Source organism: Xenopus laevis, chromosome 1L (assembly GCF_017654675.1).
Source record: "Xenopus laevis strain J_2021 chromosome 1L, Xenopus_laevis_v10.1, whole genome shotgun sequence".
Lineage (NCBI taxonomy): Eukaryota > Metazoa > Chordata > Amphibia > Anura > Pipidae > Xenopus > Xenopus laevis.
The window spans coordinates 208,740,691-208,760,241 of record NC_054371.1 but is presented as its reverse complement, the minus strand read 5'-3'; the positions used below and the strand labels follow the sequence as shown (position 1 = coordinate 208,760,241).

The following is a 19,551-nucleotide window of genomic DNA, read 5'->3' as shown; positions in this document are numbered from 1 at the left end:
TTTACTAGTGAATAACCATTGGAACTATTGTGTCCTCAACCGGGCACTGCAAAGCTTAGAGCTTGTACAACACAGGAACGGATATTAAAGTACACTCCATATTTAAGGTATATTATTGTCAATTTTACAAGCCTAAGAAAGGTATTGGAATAAAAAAAAATATTAATTGCTTTGTACTAAAATCTCAGTGTATGACTTATTCAGTAAAATGAGATAAATAGTTATGGGTCTGAATACTTTTGCAAGCCACTGCATGTTTTCTTTAATTGTAAAAACACAAGGGTTTCTGGAAAGGTTCCTAATATTTTTATCAGCCATTAGCCAGCAGTAATACTTTTTGTTGCTTCCTTTCGCTAATGGAAAGAGCACTGATAATGCCAAGCGGTGGGAGGTAGTGCTGCTGCTGCAACATCTGGACATCAGTAGACTCCTTATGCAATATTAGAGGGGGGTTACTTTTATCAAATTGTTGCCCTTTTGGGTTGTGGAATTAAGGAAGGGGGTTAAACATTGACATGTATGTAACATGAGAGCTTGCCAAAAAAATACAAAAGTATCTAGATACAACTGTATTCCTAAATATCAGCATTTCCCTAAAGCATAAAACACACACACACAACCGCAGCAGCTTTGGCTTTCATCCCAGCATGGAAACTAACTTGTCTATGATATATGGCATGAAGATGACTAGTTACGAGAGATAGTGATTTAGTGGCTTCCTCCAGTTGTAGAGGTACAACTCCTGGTGTACCAGGGTCTGTTAAATATACAGTTAGGAATTAAATCCATTGTTTCTTTTATAAGAAGAAAAAGTTGTATGCATCTGAAGAAAAATAATCTGTGTGGTGCTGCCAGCTGATTAAAGAAGAAGTAAATCCCCCCCCCCTCCCCACAATATTGTTTAACCAGCAGTATCATCTATGACTTAATGGCAACCAAAATATACTGCTGCTTATCATGGGATCCAGTGTCGGCAGTAACTTTTACATCATTGCCACAAATAGTCTCCAACAAAACACCATTTGTTCCGTAGCTTCTATTGCGCAAGCTGTCTAAGAGTGTCCTTCTAATTTGCTGTGTGTATTTTTATGTGTTAGCCAGCACATCAGAAGGAATAAACATAGTTTTGCAATTGCTTACTTTATTGAAAATAATCAGAGACCTCAAAATACTGAAAGCTTGCTTTGTAAATATTTCTATAGAGGTAGTACTTAAGTAACCCCTTATTGTACCTTGTGCTGCAGAATCTCTAATGGTTGTTGTAATGGACCATAGGGATAGTACCGTTGGTTATTCGCTTCTTGTTTTTTGTTTTTTTTTTTTAAAGCATCAGCTTTGCATGAATCAAAGATTTTATTTTTATCAATGAAGCCTACTTTTGTCCCGCTCCTCATATCTACTAATATGTTGTAGTGTGATCTTGGAATATGGCAGTTTTAATAAGCAGGCTGTCTGCATAGGGATGCCCTTGAGAGCAAGCACTGAAACCCATGATAAACCAGCGAAGCATATTTCTCACACGGCTCTTCTTTTTCTTCTTCTTTTCTTCCAGTTTTAATTTGCAGGATGTTAATGCAAATCTCAAATATTTTTTTTTACTTTATTACCTTGTTTCAGCTATCCAATTGCATATTCATAGACTTCTTAGCAATCAAAAGCAAGGAGGAACTACCATGACAATTAAAAGTTAATGTAAGCTTCTTCATATTAAAATAAGAAACTTTATTAAAAAAAAAAAAAAATTTAGAAATTCTCTACCATCTCATGTTTTTCCTCACTACCTCCCATCCCTCAGTATTTGTCTTTCTTTATTGTCTCTTCATGCAGAGTCTGAGTCAGATTTTGATTGACAATTAGATCTAATATCATTTTTAGTTAGCGGACATTCTTTCCTAGCAGATGTATGAAAGCTAACACAAAAAACTGTTTACAGCACAAAAAACAAAAACTGACTCCGGCACAAATCCCTCATGTAGCATGACGGAATTTGTCATAGTTGGTTATTTTGAAAGCGTAAGCTCTGATAGATCTTTTAGGGAAAGATCTAAAGCTTTATTACTAGGCCTAACTGTCAATCAAAATCAACTCCAACTCCTGGAAGAGAGGCCGATGCTGAAAGAGCAAAGAAAAACTTGATTATTTCAGTAACGTATTTTAAAAGTTGGTAAACTGTATATTTAGAAATATTTTTTCAATATGATGTTTTCATTTTCTTGATAGTTCCCCTTTAAGGTAATTGTCATTCCCAAAATAATTTCTTTTAGAATCTCTGTCAACAGTGAACTGTACTCATTCCTCGTTTTGCATATGTGGTCAAGGTAACAGGCTTAAGCTGAATGTATAATTCATGGTAATAAGCAAAGGTGGAAAGAGCCTTTCTTTGCCTGTCAATTAATTCTCCTCTGGACAGTTTCTATGTGGGAAATTTCCTAAGTATGAAAGCGCTATTGCAGCTGTTCAGCTCCAGCAGAAGAATCTTAAACAAATTTGGGATGAATTGCTGTATTCCTAACCGGGAGTGACCATTACGCACTAGATAGATAGATAGATAGATAGATAGATAGATAGATAGATAGAGTGGGAGGTGATAATATTATGGATTTGTAAAGCACCATCTTATTCCACAGTGCTCTTCTGCACACAGCAGTAAATTAAATCATTTAAGTTTTTTTTTCCTTTTTGTTCCTCTTTGGAAAGTTGCACAGTGCCCTATATATTTTATCCTTCTTAGTAAGATTTGCCCTTTAGAATATGGAAGTCATGCAGATTGTATCCAAATCCGATTACTTTTGATGGAGAGATTGTGCATACATGTGACATCCTTGTGTCATTGCCACACAGGTGCTTTTAAAGGAAAATTATACCACCCAAATGAATACTTAACAATCATATTATCATATTAAGAGGCCTATTAAAGAATCTTTCCAAATTGCCCTTTTACATGTCTTACCTTGAGCCACCATTGTGTGATGGCCATAAATAAAGTAGCTCTAACCAACAGGTTGAAGTGTGGGAGGAAAAGACAGAACTTTGTCCATTAATTGGCTCATGTGACCTAGCATGTATGTGTGCCCTTGGTTTGTTTGTGTGCACCGTGAATCGTAGGATCCCGGGGGGGGGGCCATTGTTAATTTAAAGTTGGCACATACTACTAAAAAAGTATATTATTATGGAAATAGTTTATTTACATGAAGCAGGGTTTTACATACAAGCTGTTTGCATCTGCAATATAGTTTTATAGAGACCTGCGTTGTTCAGGGGTATAGTTTTCATTTAATAGTTACAGCTATTGAAACATCTATCATTCAATTTTGCATCCAATTGCTGTCGATAGAAAACTGACCAGAGTAAATTCATGGTGTGTTCTTTTCAGAAACCTCCAAAATTTTTATAGATTTGGTGGAAATATACACCTCTCAACCTACGGGCTTCAATACTGGTTAGGTTTGGTAATCTGTATAACATGACTGGCCACTCAAGGCTGGTAGTGACAATAAACCCCAACCTATACTTGTGCCCAGTGCATATAACCCAGGTTTCGGCATTAAAGGAAAACTATATCCCCTAAACAATGTAGGTCTCTATAAAAAGATATTGCATAAAACAGCTCATTTGTAAAACCCTGCTTCTTGCAAAAATACATTTTCATAATAATATACTTTTCTAGTAATATGTGCCATTGGGTAATCATAAATAGAAAATTGCCATTTTAAAAAATAAGGGCCGCCCCCTGGGATCATATGATTCACTGTGCACACAAACATACCAACAAACCATGCTTATTAGTTCACCTAAACAAATTGACAGAGTTCTTACTATTGCTTCAATACTTCTTCCTGTTACAGTTTGAGTAATAGTATTTCTGGTCAGGTGATCTCTGAGACAGCACACAGACAATCACAAGAGATGAGATCTCGCAAGAGATGTAAAAGGGCAAGATTTACTTAAATATATATACCAGTTTGGTAAGATTCTTTAATATGCCACTTAATATGATGTAAACTATCTGTTGCTTAAGTGTTCATTTTGGAGGTATAGTTTTCCTTTAAGCAGAGGCTCTCTATCAGGCAAAGCTGGGTTGCAGTTTTTAGTCTAAGCTGGTTCACAAACCTGTTTGATTAATCTTGTATAATGGCCTAGAACTACTAGGTGCTACAGGGACTTTGCTTCCTGATAAAACAAGCCACAAAAAAGGCAATGCTGTTTAGTCGACTAGTGCAATGAAGAGGCCTTCATTTATTGGCTTTCAAGGAGATTTACTATTCTCTCTCTTTTTTATCATAAGTCGCTGTTAAGTTCATACATGGCATACTCGTTCATTACATTTCCACTGCCTGACTCTACTTGTATCCCATCATGCTGTGTTCTATTTCATATATAAAGTGATAAACCTCTCCTGTAACACTATACAATGTTACTCATCTTCCTCCCCATTAAACCTTTTTTGTTATGTATATACTGTGCTGTAGGCCTTTTATTATTCACGTAAAATCCTTTACAATCCAGTCTAAGCAGTGTCTCCTTTTTATTTCATGTTCATTTTCTTTAATTGGAGCCGTTTGAATTCCTGGAACATCGCTATCCATTTTCCTGCTTCTCGGCATGGGAAATCACGCACACATGGGCTTCTAATGCATGCAAAAGCTGCAGCTGCTATTTGAGATTTCTTTTTTATTATTCTTAGTACATTATGTATTATCCTGCATATCCTGAGAATCTGACCTTATTCATAACTGTTGGCAAAGTGTATGAACTACTCATGATACCTCTGATTCCCTTCACTGCTTTCCTAACTTTAACCAAATGATACAGTGTATAATGATCAGATTTCCCTGATGGGTTTTGTAAAAAGTTGAGTCCACAAAAGTGATGTAAGCGCCTTAAAACATTGCTGAAAACTGCAATTTTTATACAGCAAAGGTAACCAGCAGATTAAAATTCTTATTAAATTAACATATGCATATTGCTCTTTTACACCTCGAGGCGCCATATTGCATTCTCACTCACTGATCACCTGACAGGAAATAATAAATAAAGGGATTGAAAGGCACAGCTTTCTCAGTAGGTGAGGTAACCTAATTTGTTTGCATGCCCTTTCTGTGTGAGCAGAATGTCTGAAACAAGCCAGTGGGCGGACTTAAAGAGGTTGTTCACCTTTAAATTAACTTTTAGTATGATGTAGAGCAGGGATCCCCAACCTTTAGAACCCGTGAGCAACATTCAGAAGTAAAAGGAGTTGGGGAGCAACACTAGCATGAAAAATGTTCTTTGGGTGCCAAATAAGGGCTGTGATTAGCCTTATAGTAGCCCCTATATGGATTGGCTCTGTTTGGCAGTACAACTAGTTTTTCTACAACCAAAACTTGCCTCCAAGCCTGGAATTTGAAAATAATCACCTGCTTTGAGGACATGGAGAGCAACATTCAAGGAGTTGGAGAGCAACATGTTGCTCACGAGCTACTGGTTGGGGACCACTGATGTAGAGAGTGAAGTTTCATTGCCCTTAATGACTACTGCTTTGGCTTATTGCTGCAACTTGAGCCAAAGGGATACTATCATGGGAAAACGTTTTTTTCAAAACGTATCAGTTAATAGTGCACAAGTTTATCAGAGCACAAGTCACATGACTGGGGCAGCTGGGAAACTGACAAAATGTCTAGCTCCATGTCAGATTTTAAGATTGAATATTAAAAATCTGTTTGCTGTTTTGAGAAATGGATTTCAGTGCAGAATTCTGCTGGAGCAGCACTATTAACTGATGTGTTTTGGTAAAAAACATGTTTTTCCATGACGGTATCCCTTTAACCAACCAGTATGATGACACTGTGTCTTTGCTTTATAGGGTTCTGCTGATCCTCTGAACAGTGCGTTTCATCTAACGTACAACATGGTGTTAAATCTGTTGCGTGTAGAGGAAATTAACCCTGAGTACATGTTGGAGAAGTCCTTCTACCAGTTCCAGCATTACAGAGCAATCCCCGGAGTAGTGGAAAGTAAGTCTGCTGGATTACTTTTATTTTTAAAGAGACAGACCATTTACCATTAAACAATTTGTTATTAAATAAACGGTAGTTGTAACTGAAAAATTAGGTTTCTGTGAGGGCGTTGGGGGGTTTAAAACTATCTTTAAAAAAAAAAAAAAAAGGTTTTATTTTTTTGAATAATGAAAGAAAATGTCATTCTGAGCAACGTTGAAGTATACATTAGTATTTTTTCAGTAGCTTTAAATTCGCAAATCAGGCGGCACTCCACATAGGTCTGAGGAGGTTTATTGCAACATTAGGGTAACAATATCGCCTTGCGCGTTTTGGGAAACATTCCCTTAATCATAGGCATGATAATAGCTTCAAATTAAAATTGAAATCTCTGTACTTTTTCTATTCTCTGAGCTTCTGGTTCTGATTGTATACCAGAAACCATATGGAGGGGAAAAAGTGACTTGGACTTCATTGTTTCAAGATCAGAACTAAGGAACAGAAAGAGATGAACGTTAAAGGAGTTGTTCACCTTTGAAATACTTTTGGTATGATGTAGAGAGTGATATTCTGAGACAATTTGCAATCGGTTTTCTTTTTTTATTATTTGTGTTTTTTGAGTTATTCAGCTTTTTATTCAGCAGCTCTTCAGTTTGCAGTTTTGAATGAGACTGGAATATGAATAGGAGAGGCCTGATTAGAAAGATGAGTAATAAAAAGTAGCAATAACAATAAATTTGTAGCCTTTCAGAGCATTTGTTTTTTTTTATAGGGTCAGTGACCCCCCCCCCATTTGAAAGCTGTAAAGCGTCAGAAGAAGATGGCAAATAATTAAAAAACTATAAAAAAGAAAAGACCAATTGAAAAGTTGCTTAGAATTAGCCATTTTATAACATACTAAAAGTTAACTTAAAGGTGAACCACCCCTTTAATGCGGTAACTAATAATTTTGACATTTTTAATGTATATTTGAAAGTTGCCTAGTGGTAAATTAATAATTTCAGTATAAAAAAAAAGTTTACTTGTAGATATCCACTTTGCATGGAAAGGAAGAGCTGGGGAGGAAAACTCCGAACTGGCGTGTATGGAGCAGGCTGACTCTCGGAGCACCCGGGAGGCAGTGGCTCTAATACGGGTGGTGGGGGGAGTGCAAGGAAGGAAAGGCAGGTTCTAGTTATAGGGGATTCAATTATTAGAAAGGTGGATAGGGTAATCTGTCGCAAGGCCCCTACATGCCGAACAGTCTGCTGCTTGCCTGGTGCTAGGGTTCGGCATGTGGAGGAACGAGTTGACAGATTATTGGGAGGGGCTGGGGAAGACCCAGCGGTCTTGGTACACATAGGTACCAATGACAAAGTTAGCGGAGGTGGTGAAGTCCTCAAAAATGATTTTAAAAAACTAGGTTCAAAGCTGAGGGCGAGGACTTCCAAGGTAATTTTCTCAGAGATATTACCTGAGCCACGAGCAACGCTAAGGAGACAGCGGGAGCGTAGGGAGATTAATGCGTGGCTAAAAGATTGGTGTAGGGAGGAGGGTTTTGGGTTTTTGGAGAACTGGGCTGATTTTTCAGTCGGCTACAGGCTCTTTGCTAGGGATGGGCTGCACCTCAATGATGATGGGGCAGCTGTTTTGGGAGAGAAGATAGCTAGAGGGTTGGAGGAGATTTTAAACTAGGTGTGGGGGGGGAGGGTTCAGTAAAAGATTCAGTGGTAGACAGGTTAGATGAGATAGTGGGCAAAGAAAGGGAAAATGGGGGAGGAGATTTGGCTAGGGATACTGTTAAGGATAGGGAGGACCACATGTCATATGTTCAATATGGTGCCAGTATTAAATATATGTTTACAAATGCAAGAAGTCTGACTGGTAAAATGGGAGAGCTGGAGCTGCTGGTGATGGAAGGAAAATATGATGTGATTGATGTGGCCGAAACATGGCTGAATGAGTCGCATGACTGGGCAGTAAATATCAGTGGCTATACTTTGTTTCGGAGGGACAGAGGCAATAGAAAAGGAGGAGGGGTATGTCTGTATGTTAGGCAGGATTTAAAAGCTCATATAAAGGAGGAGGTTATGTTAGAAGATGAGGGGCCAGAAGTCGTATGGGTGGAGTTCTTCACCAATTGTAAAGAATCCAGCAAATTAATTGTAGGAGTATGCTATAGACCCCCTAATGTAAGTGAGGAGGAAGAGACAAAGCTCCTAATGCAAATAGAAAAGGCTGCTAGTTTAGGTAAAGTAATGATAATGGGGGATTTTAATTACCCAGATATTGACTGGAGCAACGGTACTGCTAGATCAGTTAATGGGAACAAGTTTATAAACTTATTGCAAGACAATTTTTTAGCACAGGTTGTTGAGGAGCCTACCAGAAAAAATGCTATTCTTGATTTAGTGATCGCAAATGACCCAGAACTTATAGCAAATGTGCAAGTCATTGAACCCCTGGGTAATAGTGACCATAATGTTATATCTTTTAATGTCTGGTGCAAAAAACAAAAATATACTGGGGCAACAAAAACCATGAATTTTGCCAAAGCTAATTTTAGTGCCTTGAGGGCTGCCCTACAGAGCATTGATTGGGGCATTAGGTTTTCAGCTAAAAACACAGAACAGAAATGGTTGTCCTTTAAAATGATATTAAATCATTACTGTTCTCAATTTATTCCCTTAAAGTGGACCTGTCACCTACACATAAAAAACTGCATAATGAAAGTTCTTTCCAAATTAAATATGGAACCCCAAAAAAATTTTTCATTAAAACATCCATACCTGTTATAAAGGTGTTTAAATATCTAAACTGTCAATCAAATATTACCTGCCCCGCCTCTATGCCCGTGGCATAGAGGAGGGGCAGTCAATTACTTTCACTTTCCATTCAGCGTTTCCTAGATTTCACAGCTCTCCTCACATTCCCCCTTCCCTCCACAGGCTCTATAATTGTGTACGGCACTGCACATGGACATTAGGTCCCTCATTCTGGTTCATACACATGATTTTGGGGTGATACACAATTTCCCTTAATAACAGTGTCCACAAAATGGCAGCTGCCTGCTTGCTGTGATTGTATAATTCCAAAACAGAAGGAAACAAAATTTAAATAATAAATACAGTGTAAGTAAAGTTTATTTTGCTCAACTAACATGATAGAAAAGAATTTGAAATTATTTCTTAGGGTGACAGGTCCCCTTTAAGGACTAAACGTAGAAGCTCTAAGAATCATCCTGTGTGGCTTAATACAGAGGTAAAGATGTTAATGGGAAAGAAGAGAAAGGCATTTAAAAACTACAAATCTGTAGGGACAGAAGCTGCATTTAATGAATATAAACACTCTAATAAATGTTGTAAATCAGCAATCCGGAAGGCTAAGAAAAGAAATGAAGAGTTAATTGCGGTGGAGGTGAAAACTAACCCTAAAAAGTTTTTTAAATATATTAATAGTAAAAAGATGCAGGTTGAGAGTGTTGCTCCATTAAATAATGGTACCAGTATGGTTGTAACAGATACAGATAAGGCAAATGTGTTAAATCAGTTCTTTTCTTCAATGTATACAATAGAGGAGTCTGGGTTCACAGGCTCACTTAATAACTGCACGAATGGTTCAGCTCAATCTAGTCAGTGGCTGACTCAGGATATGATTCAAAAAACTTTAATACAAATTAATGTAAACAAGGCTCCAGGGCCTGATGGCATACACCCCCGGGTTCTAAGAGAGCTTAGTTCAGTTTTAGACCAGCCCTTATTTCTGATTTTCTCAGATTCACTGTCATCTGGTATGGTGCCTATGGATTGGAGAAAAGCTGATGTTATTCCAATATTTAAAAAGGGATTACGATCTCAGCCTGGCAATTATAGGCCAGTAAGCTTGACATCTGTGGTGGGCAAATTATTTGAAGGCTTGTTAAGGGATCGCATTCAAAATTTTGTCCTAATGAATGGCATTATGAGCAACAATCAGCATGGCTTTATGAAGGATAGGTCATGTCAGACGAATTTGATTGCATTTTATGATGTGGTAAGTAAGATTCTGGATAGTGGGGGGGCAGTAGATGTGATCTATTTGGATTTTGCCAAAGCGTTTGATACTGTACCCCACAAACGACTGCTTTCTAAACTAAGGTCTGTTGGGCTTAATGAAGTCGTTTGCACGTGGATAGGAAACTGCCTACAGGATCGGGTACAGAGGGTGGTTGTTAATGGGACATTCTCTACTTGGAGTAAGGTTCTTAGTGGGGTCCCCCAGGGCTCAGTATTGGGTCCACTTTTATTTAACTTGTTCATTAATGACTTAGGGGAGGGTGTTGTAAGTAATGTATCAGTGTTTGCAGATGACACAAAATTATCCAGCCCAATTAATTCCATCCAGGATGCGGCATCCCTGCAACAGGATCTTGACAAACTGGCAATCTGGGCAGCTAAGTGGCAAATGAGATTCAATGTTGATAAATGTAAAGTCATGCACCTGGGATGTAAAAATATCCAAGCCACTTATACCCTTAATGGGACTGCACTAGGCAAATCCATTATGGAAAAGGACCTTGGAGTCCTTGTAGATGATAAATTTGGCTGTAGCAAGCAATGCCAGTCAGCAGCATCAAGGGCAAATAAGGTCTTGAGCTGTATTAAAAGGGGCATAGAGTCACGGGAGGAGGGGGTCATTCTTCCACTGTATAGAGCACTTGTAAGGCCCCATCTAGAATATGCCGTACAGTTTTGGTCTCCATCACTCAAACAGGACATTATTGTATTAGAGAGGGTACAGAGAAGGGCAACTAAGCTGGTAAAAGGTATTGAAAATCTTAGCTATGAGGAAAGACTGGCCAAATTGGAGATGTTTACGCTGGAGAAGAGGCGCTTAAGGGGTGATATGATGACTATGTATAAATATATAAGGGGATCATATAACAATCTCTCTAATGCTTTATTTACAAGTAGGTCTTTCCAGCTGACACAAGGTCACCCATTCCGATTAGAAGAAAAGAGGTTCCGCCTAAATATTCGGAAGGGGTTTTTTACAGTGAGAGCTGTGAAGATGTGGAATTCTCTCCCTGAATCAGTTGTACAGGCTGATACATTAGATAGCTTTAAGAAGGGGTTGGATGGCTTTTTAGCAAGTGAGGGAATACAGGGTTATGGGAAATAGCTCATAGTCCAAGTTGATCCAGGGACTAGTCCGATTGCCATTTTGGAGTCAGGAAGGAATTTTTCCCCCTCTAAGGCAAATTGGAGAGGCTTCAGATGGGTTTTTTGCCTTCCTCTGGATCAACTGGCAGATAGGTAGTTAATAAACAAAACAAAAAAAAAAAAAGGTTGAACTCGATGGACATGTGTCTTTTTTCAACCTTACTTACTATGTTACTATGTTACTATGTTACAAGAGTTTCAGCTTTAGTGTGCAGGAGATTGAGCATTGCATTTGTTTATTCAACTGCTGTGTGGGTGGTTTTGGGATAACACCAGAATATATGCCTGGCATGTAGTTGCAAGAGAAATTCTCTTGTTGTGTGAAGGATCAATGGTTTGCAATGTACTTTGCAGCCTATAGCAATGAGTCATAACTGTTGAATTAGACCCATAGCACACCAGGCAATATGGCTGCCACAGTGTTCTTAGGGAATACTTTGATACCTATAAATAAAGTTTACTAAAGAGAAAGTTATTGTGGCCTTTGTCATTGCTTCTCATTCCAAAGAACTGGAAACACACTGCGTGAAAGGTAGGTAACACACAGGAAAGCTCTCTTTAGTCTTGCTATGTGATCCATGCCTATCACCACCAGCTTGTGCCATGCATAGAGAATTTCTTGTTCGTGCCAAAAAAGGGCTGTCTGACCTAAATTGTTCTACCTGAGAGAGCAATTTGGGGGCTGAAGGGTATAAACTTTTTTGCCAAAACCTACTTAACAACATACAGAGAATGGTACAGTGCACAATGTTCAGATTCTCCTAAAATGGTCATGTTTTGTATAAAGCTGATTAGTCCACAAAAGGGGTGTAAAACACTTCTGATGCAAAAATTCATTTTTACACAGAAAAAGTAACCAACAGATAATAATTGACTTATCAGTGAGTCTACTCAAACTAGCATATGCATATTGCTCTTTTACACCTTTTACCTTGAGGCACCATAGTATTTGCTCACTCACTGATCACCTAATAGGAAATATGTGCAAAAGGAAGAATTTTGGGACTTGTGTTATAGGGGCCCATTTATTAAACCTCAATTTTGTTTCTATTCAAGGTTTTTAGTGGAACACCTTGAATGTTTTGTGGAAATTGTTTGTTTTTGTTTCATCTCAAACCTGTCAGTCATGTAGAAGTCAATGACTGATGTCCCTGAAGTTTTCTTAAAGGAACAGTTCAGTGTGAAAATAAAAACTGGGTAAATAGTCTGAGCAAAATAAAAAATGTTTCTAATGTAGTAAGTAAGCCAAAAATGTAATGTATGAAGGCTGGAGTGACTGGATGTGTAACATAATAGCCAGAACAATACTTCCTGCTTTTCAGCTCTCTAATTCTGAGCTAGTCAGCAACTTGAAGGGGGGCCACATGGGACATATCTGTTCAGTGAGTTTGCAATTGATCCTCAGCATTCAGCTCAGATTCAAAAGCAACAATTATGACCCATGTGCCCCCCCTCAAGTCTCTCATTGGTTACCAGGGTAACAGTCAGTGTAAACCAAGAGAGCTGAAAAGCAGGAAGTAGTGTTCTGGCTATTATGTTAGACATCCAGCCTTTATACATTACATTTTTGCCTAACTAACTATATTAGAAACATTTTTTTATTTTGTGCAGCCTATCTATTTACCCAGTTTTAATTTTTACACTGAACTGTTCCTATAAGACATCAGTGTGATGCTGGTATTTGTCTGGACAGGGATTCAGTTTTTATTTTTACACTGAACAATTCCTTTAAAGTGGACCTGTCACCCAGACACGCAAATCTGTATAATAAAAGTCCCTTTTAAAGTAAACATGAAATCCAGTTTCTATTTTTTATTAAAGCATTCACAGCTGTTGTTAGCTCATTTAAACATCTCAGCTGTCAATCAAATATTGCCGGCCCCTCCTCTATGCGTTAGGCATAAATGTAACTGCTCTCCCCAAATTCCCCCATTCTCTTCACCATGTAATTGTGTAACCAGGGCATGGGGATGGACATCTGGTTACCCCATTGTGGTGCACAAACAAGATTTTGAGATAATGCAAGGCTTGTCTTAATAACAGTGTCAGAAGAATTTCACCGGCACACAGGAATTGTAGTAGCAGGGCAAGCCCTTGCAATTTTATTATGCAGTAGTGCAACGTTTCGGGGTCACGCCCCTTTGTCAAATTATGCAGTAGTGCAACGTTTCGGGGTCACGCCCCTTTGTCAAGCAAGCTTGACAAAGGGGCGTGACCCCGAAACGTTGCACTACTGCATAATAAAATTGCAAGGGCTTGCCCTGCTACTACAATTCCTGTGTGCCGGTGAAATTCTTCTTACCCTTGTTGTGAGGCTGCCGATTCCTCTATCACTGGGCACCAGGATAAGAACCTTTGGGAGTGTGTGGTGTGCGGCTTCTCCATATTCTATTGGACTCTATTAATAACAGTGTCCACAGAATAGCTCCTGCCTGCTTGCTATAATTATGAATTCCCAGACCAAAGGAAACCAGATTAAAACATGTTTTACAGTGTAATTAAAGTTCATTTTGCTTGACTAACATGATAAAATAGGATTTGGAATTATTTATTTGGGTGATGGGTCCCCTTTAACATTATCTGCACTGGATAATCTGAAAAATTCGATAAAGTTGTGAAAAAAAATAACTTTTTGAGCTTCAATCGTCCGATTCAAATTGATGCTCTATTTTGTTGTGATGTTTTGGAGCTCCTTTTTTTTTTTTTTTTTTTTTTTTTTTTTTGTAGAAAAATGATTCATAACTAAGTTTAAATCATTGAAGCCAGTTTGGTCAGATTTGTTTTCGTAAAACAATGAGATAATTTGAGTTTTAGCATTTAGCATTTTTCTCCCATTTTAACCCCATCCCCTGAAATAAATGTAAAATCCAAAGTTGTAAATTAATATAGCTTTAATCGCACGACATTCACGTTTCCGTAAGCCTTTCTTTGTGCCCTGAGGCAGCTGCACACGTAGAACTATACTGTATACACAACTGTGGTGAGTGACTGGCATGAAATCTTGCCAAAGGCTTATTTTACTGAGCAGTAATGTGGTGATATGAGCCTACTTTCAGCAAGAGCCGTGAAAGCCAATCCATCCTATCCACATGTGATTTTTATTAAATATCAGCAAAGCGCTGGCACTGAAGAATATGGAACAGTTTGAGGCAGATTTATATGGATATTTTTTAATTTCGCCAATATTAATATATGTTCCTTGTCTGCATTCACTGTAAATATCCTGTTTCTTGTCAATGTAGGGCAATGTTCTTGGGGTTTTTGTTTCCACTTTTCCATAGCAAGGGGATCTAAAGCATTTTAAAGGGAAACTATCACAAAAATTAACTTTTAATAAAAGCTTCAGCATACTGAAATAAGACGTTTTCTATCTATAATCAATTAAAAATTCTTTACTGTTGCTCAGAGAGCACTTGATTATTTCTTTTCATTCTCTCTTCATGCTGGATTTGGGTGTTCGATATTCATTGGCAGTCTGATTCAATGTATATTATAGGGGCTCCTTTTGCTTAAAATATGTATTCGAGCTCATGTCTCTCTACATGTAGGATTTGTGCAAAAGGCAGTTATTTTGCTTGTTCTTCAATCGGTTATCTGAGTGAGCTCTACTATATCTGCTAGGAAAGGAAGTCCCCCCCATAAGAAATATTGATTGACAGTGGGATCCAATATATGACACCCAACTGCTGCATGAAGACAGAATGAAGACAAACAAATGCAGAGAGAGGGGTAGTGAACATAAAAACTTGATTATTTCAGAAATGATGCAGAATATTAAATTGATTGTATTTAGAATTTTCTGCAAAAAACATTACCCCCTCATCAATTCTATTTTAAACTCCAATGCTGTACCTTCTCTGTCTCTCTCTTTGCTTCATGTTGCTGTTTACTTTATGCTTCTACATTTCCATACATGGATTTAGTTTAGTCAATCTGCCTACCCAAATACTATTAGATTTGCATAGGATCATCCAACTTGCATTAGTAGTTACAACTCTGTCAGATGGCTAAGTTTTAGTATGAGCTGCATTCTACCCTGCAGGTTTTGCAGTATTCCTCCTAAATGTTCTTAGGCAAAGCTGATGTCCTGTTTTTTGTTGGCAAATAAGTTCCAACCACAGTAGGTAACATCCTGCCCCACACAGCTGACTAGTCTGGTCGCACCAGGTAACTTTTATTGAGGGACCATGCATCAGTCCTTGATTTCTGTGGTCCAACAGATTCCAGCTGGAGTCCAGCAGCTAAAACTGTAGACTCTGGAAACATGCCAAACAAACAAATATCTCTAAAGCAATTAGAAGAAAATTATAAAGCCTACCACCGACATAAATGCATTAGAGATCCAGCACTATCCTGGTGCCTTTTTATGACTTTGGCCGTGTCCCATATAAATAATCTCACTGCTTCAGCCAATTACATTTTCTCTACAATAATGGACATGACTATTATCATTGATGGCTGCTGAGCTTACTCTGTTTTTTGTTTTCTCTTTTACAGAGGTTAAAAAACTAGAGGAACAATATAACAGTATAAAGATTCCCAATGAAGTGAACGTTGTTACATACTATAAAATCCGTCAGCAGCTTGCCAAGCTTGGGAAAGAGATTGAAGATTATATCCATAAACCCAAGTACTGCCTGCCCTTTTTGCAGCCTGGTAGGCTGGTTAAGGTAAAAGCCAATTATTGCAATTTAGTTTCCTTAAACCTCTTATTTTAACCCAAGGATGTACAATCTGCAACCTACTATCAAAACTCCCAGCATTTCTCAGCAGATGTCGGGAGATCCTGTTCATAAACAGCAGGTTGGCGACATATGTTGTGATTGTATTATAGGCAACAAATTGCTAACATTATAAAATGTATTTATGTGACCTGGCAGCTTCTACTCTGCTTAAGTTTATTGAAGGCAAGAATTTGACAGTGTGTGACTGATAAACGCTGAGTTCTTAACCAGCTAGGTTTAAATGGTAATGGTTTAAAGTCTATTGCAAAGCTGTATTTGGCCTGCTGCTGCAGAATTCAATACAATGCATTTTGATTTGATTTGGTAGTCATTACTGGTAAATCTGTTAAGAAAGACTTCATAGAATTTAACTTTTATATTTTTAAATATTTCATATTTGTGATTTGACTGAGCAGTTTAATACATTTAGTCTAAAATACCTAAAGAAAAAACAGTTGTCCGGCATTCTTGCGGAATTTTGCATGTTCCCCTCTACTGAATGTCCTTCTGAAACAAAGGGTATTAGCCCACCATTTGCCAGGAGAATAAAAACTGTAATCACTAGGCAGTGGCAATTTGTTAGGCATCCACTCCCCCCCCCCAACACAAACACACACACTCACTCACACACTGATTAAAATCACTTACTTGGCACCCTGGGCCACTGTACTGTTTTCTAAAAACTGCAGTGTCTTTGGGTACTACTGCAGGATCACCACTTCAATATCTTTTTCTGCATAGATCCTCTTTATAGCCTGGTCAAGGTGTGCATGCACAGAAGAGAAAAAAATTGAACTTAGAAGCCAAAAGCTGACATTTCATTCTACTGCACATGCGCATCAGGCTGTGGTCTGTAGAGAGGATCCACTAGGCCAGTGCAGTTTTCAGTAAACTGTAGCACAAGGCTGGGGTCTCTGGTAAGCCGTTATAATCAGTCCACCCCCAACTGATTTTGCTTTTTCCAAGAAGCTTTCCATTAAATGATGCTGTTGTTGTTTTTTGGCTATATTAAACCACCAAAGTGTTAGTGAGGTTGGACACTGATATTGGAACTCTTTGTAGGACTTTGCTCATGCAAATTGATGCCACAATGTAGATAGTGCACAATTTTTTAAATGTCATTGTACAGTGTCACTGCAACCAGAAACCCTAGTCCAAACCATGTAATGCAGCCACAGAACATTTGTTCCTTTACAGTCATCACTTTGCATTCAAGCAGGTAATGTTGTCATCTGACTAACCAGATTTCATCCATCAAGACTGCTGGGGAAGCATGAATCCTATAATTCCAGAGAATGTTTCCATGACTCCAAAGTTCAAATGGCTTTATTCTACTCCAGCCTATGCTAGGCACTATGCATAATAAAGCTATGATTGCTCCCCTGTTAAAATAAAAAACAATGATTAGTTGCTATATTCATGTTGGTTTCAAAAATAGAGTGGAATTCTGTGGTAAGTGCAGTTTGAGAAGTGGTGTGCAGATACGTTTAGCCATATAGGGAATATCCTGTGCCGTTGAGGTGAACTGGTTTTTCAGGATATTGTTTATATTTCACATGGAGTAAACTAATACAGGTATGGGATCGGTTATCCAAAAATCTTCGAATTACGGGAAGGCCATAATCTGGAGAGTCATGTTTTTGATACGCGTTTGTTGAATAAAATTACCTTTGCTCAGCTTTACTACTTCTAGATGCTGATAACCTAAATGTGGAAGGTGTTAGGCCACTTTTGTCCGTTTTAAATGAACTATTATACTTGTCAAGACGATGCTCACAGGGATCAGCCTGATGAAGTGGGAAGGACACCTGCAGCAGTATGTCAGAATGTCCATGACTTGCGTGTCTACAGACTGTCCATCATATCTGGACATTAAAGACTCATTCAGAAAGCATTTAAAGGGCTTGTAACTAGTAATGAGCTTTTTTGAGCCAGCCCCTCTGATGATGGCACAAAAGGGGCGGGCAAGGCACATGCCTGTAAAGTCGGAAGCTGGCAGTCTAAGGTTGCAGGCGGGACAAGCAGGCAGAAGAATTCAACACAAACCCACCCACGACCTGCAAAAAACTCAGTGAGGTCAGCCTGACACATGGGTTTTGGGCCAGCCTGAACATCACAGATTAATACATTTCATTTTTGGAGTTACTGCTCTTTTAAGCATAGATTACTATTACTATATACATTTGTCTTTTCTATTTCATAGTATATTAAGCTAGTTAATTGCTTTATATTTTAGCACTGTGTAATATGGTTGTTTTCATTCTGATAATGGCTGTGTAAGTGAGTAACTTTTATGCAGTGATCTAATAGTGACCATCATTTCCTGGTGTGCTTAGCGCTTACCAAAGCTATCGAGTGTGGCTTAAGAGAAAAAGGATCACGTATTGCAGCTGTTTCTTGGGCAGATTTTCAGTGAATGCTCTCATGCTTCTGTCGTTCTGCCAGGTGGAATTCAATTTTACAGCTTTTCCATTAGTCATTTATTAATGTAATAGGTTTCGACCGACCAGTTTGTAATGAACCTGGTTTTATTACATTTTCTCTTTTTTTTTCGATTACAAATGATGCAAAGTGGTTTGTCTTAACATTCATCCTCTGTGTTTATGGAGTGCCATACTTTACTAGGGTAGAGATAGCAAGAATTTAGCCATTACTTGTGAACTGCATCTTCCAGGACCAGACAGAGAGAGAAAAGTGGACCCCAGGCAATTCCGTAAGGTTGGATCCCTGACCTTAGCCGGGAAATTTATGAAACTGTGAATTGGAAGTTGGATTTTGAGAATACCTACAGAGCTGCACTTTTGATTCTTCTGTTGTGTATATTGAATAAAACAATTCTGTTTTTCTATGTCCTACTGATTTGTAGTCGATGGCTAATAAATATCAAATATGGTTCACAACATAATTCTCGGGGGGGAAAGGGGGATTGTGGCAAGTGTATAGTACACGAACAGGAGGACGGCACTCTGGTAAAAGGCAGGTTTTAATTGCAAGTTACTGCAGAATTACATGGCCTTATGCGTTCCGGGAGCACACTCCCTTAGTTATGTCAGGGGGAACCTCTGCTTCTGGGATGGAAATGCTTGGGCAGGAAAAAAACTAAAAGGCAGACCAGGCCCTTGAAGTTATGACACTAGTTGACAACTACTTGAGGGCACACAGCTAGTCATAATCACCTGGCTGAAAACGGAAAACTTTCAACCAGTTATTGGCCATTTATCCTGGCCAACATGGGCCTGAAATTTGCTATTTGTGGCTGTTACAATATCAGTAAAGGCTTTTTATTTTATTTTTTTTTTATTAACATTTTCAATACACACACAATAGTACAGAAAGAAACATTAAAATGTCTTACATTCATCAATCGTGGGTATTCACATGGATACGATCAAGCACAACTGAGCCGTTTACATGCATACACCTACCAGCGAACATTTCACCCAGACCTAGGCTATTGCTTATATCTAGTGATCAACAGTGTCTGGTAACTGGTACTAATTCCCAGAACACATGGAAGAGAGTTCCCTACTCCTCCCCACATTTATAGCAAGTGTCTGGAGTACCCGGATAAATCTTGGCCAACCTCTGGGGGTAAGGTATACTCTGTTAAAGAATTTTATCTGTATAAGCCTATCTCTGTTGGATATGGTAAGTTGTGAAATTTGCTCTCTG

The 19,551-nt window shown here is 38.4% G+C and overlaps 1 protein-coding gene across 3 annotated transcripts in view; it reads left to right on the top strand.

Moving 5' to 3' along the window:
- The window catches only part of mtrex.L (Mtr4 exosome RNA helicase L homeolog), an 86,010-nt gene that overhangs the window by 30,073 nt on the left and 36,386 nt on the right, over window positions 1–19,551 (top strand). For all 3 annotated transcript variants that reach the window (XM_018266111.2, XM_018266113.2, XM_018266117.2), the window contains exons 16-17: window positions 5,843–5,993; window positions 15,653–15,825. In XM_018266111.2, coding sequence (XP_018121600.1) covers window positions 5,843–5,993; window positions 15,653–15,825 — 324 coding nt within the window. The remainder of the gene's footprint in view (window positions 1–5,842; window positions 5,994–15,652; window positions 15,826–19,551) is intronic.